The sequence below is a fragment of the Ptychodera flava genome, chromosome 18 (assembly GCF_041260155.1).
Source record: "Ptychodera flava strain L36383 chromosome 18, AS_Pfla_20210202, whole genome shotgun sequence".
Classification (NCBI taxonomy): Eukaryota; Metazoa; Hemichordata; class Enteropneusta; family Ptychoderidae; genus Ptychodera; species Ptychodera flava.
Window position 1 is genome coordinate 1,586,800 of NC_091945.1, and position 10,926 is coordinate 1,597,725.

Below are 10,926 nucleotides of genomic sequence, written 5' to 3' on the forward strand. Positions count from 1 at the left end.
CTGCCTGCCAAGCTTTGTGCCAACTTGAAGTTTATTTGACCTTTTTCAAAGAGATATTTTGCTTGATCCAGACAAGCCATACTGCATTATCTAATATATGCGTAGACAGAGAATTATTTGTAAAAGTAAACTTGCCGCTTTCATTGTGATTCATGATTACAATACTGGATTGCGCATGCCCGTTCAGGAGTAGCAAATGACTTTACATGGCGGATACGTAGAAACTGGTTCATTTACATTTGTTACATATATACGCGATATAACGTGGCGAAGTTGTAAATATATCGCACATTTAAATATTGCGTTATTTACAAATCCTTTAACTCAGGAGTAAGTCCCTTTTGTGCGAGGTAATTTCCCCTGCTTAGATATACATGAATATTGAATTTAGATGTCATACATATTGCCTGTATTATACTGCCAATGTACGTTGGATTAATGTATCGATTAAGTTAGTATAGCAAATTATTAATCCAGAGAATTCCATTATATATTTAATTGCCATAATGCAATTACAATTGATGTATTTATATTACTTCTCAATTTTTAGATGCATCATATCATTGTGCCATATGTCAGTTACCTTGATCTTAAATGGAACTGTTACGTTACAAAATAAAATGATATTTTTCGTAGCCGTAGCCTATATTGCATATTTTCTTAACTTTCACCTTGAAGTTATGAGGGAAAATTGATATTGAAATTCTTAACAAAGAAATTCTGGACGGTCAATATTTAAAAATATCCAAACGCCAAGAAATAAATGAGGATGCAAAAAGCTTTTTTAATTTGCAAGTCTTATATTAGAACTAAGAAATTGTTTATCTGCCCGATTCTTGACGACTCACGTATCACATGGATGTGCAGAATATGCTCTGCCGGATATTTGAAGTTTGCATTCATTTGAAGGACAGATGACACTTTGACCTTGAAATTAAGACACTCATAGTATTTCTTATTGCCAATACACCATATCATAATTAATAATGAACTATCATTTCCAAAACTGCATATTCATCGCATCTATCTCTTTCAAGCGATTGACTTACTGCTGTTCCGGGTATTTTTACTCACTTCCGAGTCTCTCAAATTAAGATGCATAAATTACATCCAACTATTTCTTCGTTCTGAACCCTCAAACACCTGCGACGACGAACGGACGGAAATTCGGATAATCGGTCCTTGAAGGGAGTGGCAATGACTCCCACAGCCATTATGCTTTTCTCTTAACCGCACAGTCAAACACCTATCCACTTGCAACTGCAACCAATTTGCTCTAAAATCGCCGTATTTCTGTGTTCATCCATCAGTCCAAAAATTTAGCCAAAACTCAGTGTTGTCTATGATAAACACAAATTTTTAGTACTGTTCCCGCCATATGCATTTCTCGTACTCGTTGTAGGTCATTAGAAATGGGCGGCAGCATGTCGCTGTATCGTACGTAGATTTATACACAATAATCGGTTCATTCCTCCAGTTTTTCTGAACTGTGACCTCATCAACACACTTTGTCATCACATCATCTTTTTTTTCTCGAAATAATCTCAAATCTTCATCAAAACTCGGTCCATAGTCACGGACTTTGTCCCAAAATGTTTTATTAAAAGTGTCGTACAGACGTTTGTCGACACTATTCCAGTTTTGTATCTTGACTCGCATTGACAAGTCAATCTCCAAGCGACAGTGGCGTTCGTTTTGTGGTATATACACTATGTCGTCAAATGTCCAATTCATAAGTTTTTTCAATAAAATCAACGACTCGTCGTAGTATTCAACGATCAAAACTAAGTCTAACGTCTCCTGTAGCATTTTGATATGATCTGTAACTATTGTTTCGTTGTCATGGAAACAGTGATCCAGTCCAAGGTCGTACAGTTGGGAGTTTCTTGACAGAAGCCACCGTTCACGGTTCAACTGTTCTCGGTAAAACTTGGGTGCCCTCAAAAATTCGTTGAAGACATCGCGAGCGTGGTTGCCCGTCACAACATTTCCAAACATGAAAAAGTGGAAGGCTGACTCAAACTGTGACACGGGTTCCCGCAAAATCGTCACATACCGCGTATCAGGCGGCATGAACGATTCGAAGGCGCTTCTGAAGTACCGCGCATGCACTGCGCAGATATCATAGGTATACTCTTTCCAGCCGCCTGAGGGCTTACTTCTCGGCGGAAGAAATGTTGTTTGCACACTGTCTTCACTGAGAGACATAAAGTTGATATTTCCAGACGGCCAGTTGTTCTTGTTAATGACAAATGACAGATTCATGTTAAGTCCATATCGATTGATGATGGCAGATGTCGTTGAACTGCCCGTCTTGTGTGTCTTGATAAAAACAATGTGTTGTACGGCGTCACTCAGGATATCTGCTGTTGTGCAGGCCACTAAATGGCTGTAAAGTAAAAGCCGACTCATTATAGAACTATAGTTTAAACCAAAACCAGTTGAAATAGACAGAAGAAACACTGTGTTGAGAAAAGTGGATCCCAAACTTTCATGATGATACATGTGCGTTCTCCCTGTACTACTTAGTAATGTGTGCAGTCTGCCTCCACGCGCTTAGCTTTTGAGAAAAAAATGTTTCTGAATTTTGAACATGTCAATATAAAATAATAAAACAATGAAAAATAAATAAATAAATAACAATAAAATATAAACACTGAAATCATCCACAACGTTTAACTATATTCGTCAAAGTCACAGCTTGTCTCGACAAGAGTCTGTCGATGTTTGTCACGTAGATGTAATTATAGTATGTGTTTCTACATAGCTGCAAGACAACAACTTGAATAACAATCAGCGGTTGGTAAGTTATGCTGTCCGAACGCATTTCTCATTCCTTAGATTGATAATGGTAAAGCAAAAGATGATAATGTCAGAAACCTACAATCAACGATTTTTGATTTGCCAATTGTGTTCAGATTTTAAATCCAATGAAGGTAAGTAAGAATATATCCAGAAATTACATGAACAGCTTATAGCTTTTCTTAGTGTATGGGCCAAGTAGTGTTCCATAAATATGTACAACGAAATCCAGAGAATTAAGGTAGTAAACGCCTCGAAATAGAAAGCCCTAACTTTAACTCGAACTTTTCGCAACTAGGCCTGTAGGAAACTTTAAATCATTCTCTTTCTAAATCAGGAATGAAAAATCAGGGATCAGTGTGTAAAACTTAGCACCAGAGGTGTAGATAGTAATATTCTTGACAGTGAAATTACTCTTGAGGAAATTGACTCGTCAATCAAGAAGTTAAAAACCGGTAAAGCTGCTGGTGTCGATGGTATACCTGTGGATTTTTTAAGTGTACTGGCGAAGAATTTAGAATTATACTACTGAAACTGTGTAATAAAATTCTCAACTCGGGTAACTTTCCAATCGAATGGGCCAAAGGCATGATTGTTCCTCTTCACAAAAAAGGTTCGCGTGATTCTGCGAACAATTATAGAGGTATAACGCTTCTACCCATTATTACTAAGGTCTTCTGTAATATTATGTATATGCGTATTTTAAAATTTGTTGAAAATAATTGCCCTCTTTCAGAAGCACAAGCCGGTTTTCGAAAGAATCATAGTACTATTGACAACATTTTTATACTTGACACTACAATCTGGAAGTACCTTTCAAAACACAAAACTAGGTTATACTGTGCATTTATAGATTACGAAAAAGCCTTTGATAGAATTGATCGTAGTGCAATGTTCTATAAACTGTTGAAGCTTGGTATGAAAGGGAAAATGTTGAAAGTGTTAAAATCTATGTATGATAATGTCAAATCTTGTATCAGAACACCTCAAGGAATAAGTGATTTTTTTAAGTGTACATTTGGAGTCCAGCAAGGCTCTATACTTTCTCCTCTTCTGTTTAATCTTTTTATTGATGACATTGGAGAAACCCTGAATAGTGGTCTCTATAGTGGAGTGTATGTTGGAATGTTAAAGCTATTGTATTTATTATTTGCTGACGATTTAATTATTTTTCCTGTAATGTTAATGGGCTGCAACGACGACTAGATAAATTTTGCAATTACTGTAAGAAATGGAAGTTAAAAATTAATGCAAGCAAGACAAAAATTATGGTTTTTAGAAATGGAGGGAGGTTGAAAAATTATGAAAAATGGTATTTGGAAGGAATTCAGGTGGAAGTAGTTTCTTATTTTAACTACCTTGGTTTAATGATTTCCTGCTCAGGTATATGGACAAGTGCCCAAGAAAACTTGGCCATACAGGGTAAAAAAGCAGTGTATAATATTAAAAAAAAGTTGCATAAATTTAAGGATCTGGATATTAAGATAGCTTTAAGAATATTTGACTGTAAAGTATTACCAATTCTCATGTATGGATGTGAAGTGTGGGGATTTCATAAAGGTTTTGCTATTGAAAAAGTTCATAATTTATTCTGTAAGTATGTCCTTAAGGTTAGTACAAGAACATGTAACTCTGCTGTTTTGGGAGAACTTGGTCGATTGCCATTACAATCAGTGAGATTGCCTCGTATTATTAAATACTGGCTGAAATTGTTACGTAGTGACAATGATACATATCTTAAACAATGTTATAATTATCAATTTGATATGGCAGAAAAGGGGTACTGTTGCTGGGCTAAAAATGTTAAAGACCTTTTATTCAGCTTTGGTTTTGGTATTGTTTGGGTATTGCAAACCGTAGGCAATGAGGTTACTTTTCTTTCTGAATTCAAACAAAGAAACTCTGATATTGGTTCCCAGCAATGGAAATAAATCTTGATACTGTCTCCAAGTTGGATACTTATCGATTGTATAAAAATAACCTTGTTTTCGAGAAATATTTAAGTGTTGTGAATATTGATAGATTTAGAAGGGCACTTTGTAAACTTAGAGTTTCAAACCATAATCTTTGCATTGAAAGTGGTCGATTTGAGAATATACCAAGGGAAGACAGGCTATGCCAATTATGTGATATGCATCAGATTGAAAATGAGTTTCACTTCTGTTTGGTATGTCCTGTGTACACTGATTTGAGAAAACGTTTTCTGTCACCATATTATTATGAAATACCATCTCTTAGGAAATTTCTAAATCTGATGAATTCTCCGTGTCATCGTACAATTTTGAAACTATCAAAGTATATTTTTTACAGTTTCAGACGAAGAGAGAATTTACTGTAAATATACCTTTCAAGAAATATGTTGTTTTGTTGTCAAACAAGTCTATGTGTAAGCCCCTAGTTTGTCTCTGTTTATTTTTCCTGTATTGTAAAAAAGGCCGGTGGCCTATATTACCGAATAAACTAATATATATATATAGAAACAAATTACTCAACATTTACCTGCAATTCAAATTCAAAATGGCCGCCATCCATGTGTTAACTCTATGCGCAAAAATTAAACTTTCAATTACCACAAAAAATTCACCTTTGAAAAATTTAGTTACTTTAAGAGTTTAAAAAAAGGCCTACGAGTAGTAGACCAAAAGGTATTCTAAAAGTTTGAGAGTTTGAATATCGATAGCCGAGGGGCACACTATGTGAGAGTCCTAAAATTATTTCGATTTCTAAAAAGAAGTAAAGGTGTACAAACAAGGATAAAATATCAAGGGAAATTATGAGATAAGTAGAATTTTATTTTCCTTTTTGAATTAATCTAGCAATCTCCTTTATTTCAAAATATTGTGCAACTGAACACGTAACTAATCGGTTGTTTGGAGTTTTTTGAAATTTGATCTGTATTTGGTTTTCAGTGGCTAAATAATTTTGTCTCCAATTCCATGGCAGAAATGGTACTTGATTATCACACGAGAATATTTAGAGACCCGAGGTATTTTTTATTTCATATTAAAACTTAATGAATTCAAGCTTCATCAACATGGATTGGACAGAGAGTTCGTCTTATTCTGTTACGGCATAAAGTTGAAGGCCGTGGAAAAGGTCAAAAGGTTAGTATATCTACGCTGTACGATGTTTGCATGGGAGACAGTTGAGTAGCAAGTACAACCAGTCTTGTAAAATGTCATTTATTCCTTACTGCTGGGAATATCACTATGTTAGTATTTGTGTCGCATCGTTGAAAGCTAATAATAGTTGTGTGAAATAATTTGAACAATCCTTTGCAAACTTTATTCCTGTTTTACAGCAAGTTTACCGGATGAGGCAGTAACTTTACAAGAGACGATACAGAAATTTCTCTTAAAACGTTTCAAATCTCTTTTGGAATGTTGCAAACAAACTAATAAAGCATTGCTGCACTAGATCATCTAAACACATTCCGACATCTCTGTTCGTTCCTGGGTTCAAAAAGTGTCCGAACCACAGTTGATGCAAAATGTAATTCATCTTATTTGATAAATAATACTCACCTCCGTGTCACCTCTTTACAAAGCCTGAAAGCTTTCAACACGATAAAACATAACAGCAGACAGATTGACTGTGGCTGTGTGAGATGCATGCAGAAATGACCATGGCAATGATGGCTGTGTGAGATGCATGCAGAAATGACCATGGCAATGATGGCAGCGGTTTCAAGGACGAGGCACGTGAAACTTTGTAAAGATATTTCTTAGAAGTCATATAACAACTTAAATTTTTAACTGGATCTGCCATGTATTTACGAACACCTTATTGATATAAAAGAAACTTACCAATCTCCGAAATGGATGTGTTTATACACCCTTTGGATGCCAACATAAAGCAATGTGACGACTACGAAAATAATTGCTAAAGCTTTCAAACCGACTCCTTTCCGCGATGTTGACGTCATCATTCGGTTTATTTAGTTTCCTTGCAATCTGACAGCGTTCTTCACAACAATTGAACGAGAACTGAAGCACTTAGTAGGACCCAGACTTCATGTAATTATTGCTCAATTCTGCCTTCCGCTGGATCCAATCGATATTTGCTCTTAATTTATACACGCGTGACTGTTGTTATGATGACCAACATCAGACAGGTTACAGCAGACAGTCTGCTGCACTGTATAATCCGGAAGACATACTCCTTAAGTACATGAATATTTATACTTTGAAGCGCTCATGATTTCATAAACATTTTGAATGGAACACGTCTCGTCACAACAATGAGAATATAAAACATAATTCAGAAACAATGTCCTCAAATAATGCTTCTACTCTGGAATAAAAAGGATGTGCAGTACAAACAAACCGTCGTGTACAAGCACGTATTGAAATATACGTATTTCTGTGTGCCTTTGCGAACGTAGGACCATGTGGATCGGTCCAATTCCGGATTTTACCTGACGACACAACCTTGGATAGGCAAAACTTCGATTTTGAGTTATTTAACTAAAACTTTATGATATATACTGTCCATCATTTAGTCTTTATAATCGGATAGTACTTATTATAATAAGCTTTTCATTGTAACTAATATACACGGCATGTCTATACTGTCAAATTGATGGATCATACAAAATTAATAATCCAGCCGTGATCTTGTTTTACACGGCGTCAGCCCAGAAATAACAAAATTGAAACTCAGAACCAGACCTCATTCGTTTTACAAGATGTGTGCATTTCAAATTTCCAAAAACACAAATTGACCTGGATATGAGTATTAATCCTTTGAATTCTAGAGCTACATTACAATGGGTGAAGTCATATTGACCATCAGCCTTCCACTCGTAGCGCAGAGAAATCTCATTTGACAATGCCAAAGTATGGATATTTGTAGGGTTAAAGTCAAGTTGGGTCAATCCCTAAACTTATCAACAATTCTGAAGCAAATTACTGTTGGTCTCGAGCCTTTACGCAAGTGTGTGCTTGTGTGTGCGTCTGTGTGTGTGTCTGTGAGTAAGTAATAAAAGATAAATGCCAAAAATAATGGCTATTTTCACACTTTAATTGAAAATATGAATTTCCCCAAACGTGCCTCACAGTTGAATGTTTCATCTAGCTCTTAATTTAAAATGCTGTAAGTATACGTGAATAAATTCAGCGAGAAATCGATAGACTCCCTTTCACACTAATTAGATTATTCGACTATCTTTCATTTAAAGTGGGCCTTTTTACACACAGTCAGTTAAAAACATTTTATGCTGCCAAAGAGAACTCTGTTACGTGTGATTTTTTAATGTTTTAATGCGCTCGTTTGTGACAGTATAGTAGGATATATATATATATATATATATATATATATATATATATATATATATATATATATATATATTTTATATATATTTAAAAACTATCTACTGTTGATTGACCAATCAGAGTGCTCAATTCAGGGTGTTTTATTTACTCGTAAAGCCTTGGTCACCAAATTCCAGAAACGAATGACAGCGCCGTAGTAAAGTACTGTCCAATCAAAAGTGAACATGTCATATTCTGTAGACATCTGGTACGTTTTTTCCCTAATATTCAAATTTGGTAACACAGCGGAAACCAGCTGCAACACAAAATCTGCGGTGGTACAAACATAAACTAATGTGCCCTAGGGCATTTATAGGATGTTCCGTTACATTGGAAGGCTATTTCACAAATAAAAGTTTTAATTCATATCCTAAACATGTTACATTGACAAAGGGGACGGTTGACGTAAACACATTGAAAACGAAAATATATCAGTTTAGGGCGATAGTTTTTAAGGCGGATAAAACACTCGTACTCGGGCTCTTCTGGTATATAAAGTCCAACCCTACGATAAAATGTCTCGGCCTGCGGCCTCGACATTTTATCGTTGGGTTGGACTTTATATACCAGAAGAGCCCTCGTACTCGGGCTTTATCCTATACATGTATATATATATTATATATATATATATATATATATATATATATATATATATATATATATATATATATATATATATATATATATATTTTATATATATATATATATATATATATATATATATATATATATATATATATTATATATATATATATATATAAATATATGTCAAGACATCCTAAACTTTTTGAAAAATTCAATGTAACACTGAAAGACATCATATATAACATCAGACTCAGAATAACTTAAGGTGTGGTGGTATCTGATCAGTACTGCTTGGGGAGCCAAGGCAGTTGACTGTATTGTTTTCAAATCCCCGAAACAGTCGCCTTGGTAAATAACTGATGAACACCTACGAGATTTCCATGATGTTGTTATAAACTAATCCTGCTGATGTCATATCTTCATCATTCATATGACAATCATAGAGAACCTATAATGATCTATTGCTTGCACTTGCATGACGTTACTTTACATCATTGCTGTATTTATTTCCATCCGAGTGAATTTAAACTGTTTAACTACTTTTGACTATATATATAAGGCACTGCCGAACGAATGCGAGATGTATGAAAGTTAGGAAACTTGACGTTTTGCTCCTTTGTACTTTAACTAATGTATTAATATTGAAATAACGGGCGACACGCTGACCATTAACGTTTACTTATGGGCAAGGGCGAGAGGAAAGCAAAAAATTAACGTGCGAGGCTTGCCGAGCACCTTAATTTGGCTTTCCTCTCCCCCGCGCCAATAAATAAACGTTAATGGTCAGCGCGGAGTCTGTTATTTCAATTATATTATCAACGAACCCCGAAAAAACGTCAAAATTTACGAAAATGTCCCGTGCGAACGACAACGGGTCCCCAGAACCTGTCAGTGAGTAGCGCGCGCTGCAAAAATCTTGCACATCCGGAGATTTTTTTGAAAAAAAGCGTCTAAACTTGGTCCACAAATGCTCCATTTTATTTTGTGGTTGATTATGATCTTTGTACAAATCACAATTTTCGTTTTAGCCGTAATGTTACTTTGTTTACGATATTATTCATATTCACGGGCATGAAAACAACCATTACTGTGTATTATATTACCATGCCCTGGCTGTCGCATTTTGATTGGTCGAGCTGAACCACGTGACTGACGGTTTGTTGATAATATAATGGAAATAACAGACTCCGCTCCGACCATTAACGTTTATTGATGGGTGCGGGCTTGAGGAAAGCCAGATTAATGGGCTCAGGTAGCCTCGCCCGTTAATTTTTGGCTTTTCTCTCGCCCTTGCCCATAAATAAACGTTAATGGTCAGCGCGTCGCCCGTTATTTCTATATTTGTGGGCAGTCACGTTGTTCAGCCCGACCAATTAAAACGCAATGGACAGGGCATGGTGGAGGGACTGTGGTAATATAATGAATGTTAATGCTAATAACACTCAGTTTTTAGCCTTCACATGCATGTGAGTGTCTGTGTGTCTGTGTGGTTGAATACATATCATTGCTGGATAGTATGTTTTCAGAGAAAACTTCCATGAATCCGATGAGTCCGAATTGAATATTTAAAGCTGTGTATCCTCACTGTGATAGGGACAGCGGATTAGCCAGTTCGCAATGTTTGCGGAGCAATTACAGCGGTGTATACACATGTTTGAGAGGAGATATGGACTTGTAATAATAAAGAAGGAAGTCAGACTGTTTGGAGTCGAAATCTTTATTGGAAATACCACAGTCAAAATTAATAAAATTACTTGTAGTAATAAAGAAAGCAACCAGACGGTTTGAAGTTGAAATCTTTACTTGAAATACCACAGTCAAAATAAATAAAAATAAAATAAACAAATGCACAATTATCCCTCCCTCCCACCCCTCGCCACCCCAGGGGACTTACTGCTGTACCCTACGGTGTATCAGACTAAATTCTGGGCGCCGCCATGTGTGTTTTTTTTTAGTGCTCTTAAATAAACAAATAAGAAAACGTGCAAAGTATTATTTATAACACGCAATCAATAAAATATATCTCTTTTACTGGCCAGAAACTATTATTATCCACCATGTCACTGATAAAAAATATCGGTACTATCACGCCAAAAAAATAGAAAAATAGATAAAAACTGTCGTCCATAAGAACGAGGACGTACGCATAGAATGCTGGGATAGAATTTTAGATGCAAAACTGCGCGTTTTTAGACTGAATGCTAGTTTACAGCTTGTAATTGGAACT

The 10,926-nt window shown here is 35.6% G+C and overlaps 1 protein-coding gene across 1 annotated transcript; it reads right to left on the reverse strand.

Annotated features, from left to right (window-relative positions):
* Nucleotides 1-578: 578 nt before the first annotated feature.
* LOC139117975 (galactose-3-O-sulfotransferase 3-like) lies at nucleotides 579-6,889 on the reverse strand. The gene is made up of 2 exons (XM_070681236.1): nucleotides 6,609-6,889; nucleotides 579-2,389 (listed from the first exon to the last, which is right to left on the reverse strand). Exons 1-2 carry the CDS (start codon nucleotides 6,728-6,730, stop codon nucleotides 1,360-1,362), a joined length of 1,152 nt encoding a protein of 383 aa, XP_070537337.1. The 5' UTR covers nucleotides 6,731-6,889; the 3' UTR covers nucleotides 579-1,359.
* Between the last annotated feature and the right edge of the window lie 4,037 nt (nucleotides 6,890-10,926).

Bases quoted from the DNA above. Each gene is read 5' to 3' on its own strand.
- LOC139117975 (XM_070681236.1), bottom strand. From the start codon at position 6,730: ATGATGACGTCAACATCGCGGAAAGGAGTCGGTTTGAAAGCTTTAGCA. The intron at 2,390-6,608 runs GTAAGTTTCTTT...TTTACTTTACAG, and splicing joins CACATCCATTTCGGAGATTG to CCATTTAGTGGCCTGCACAA.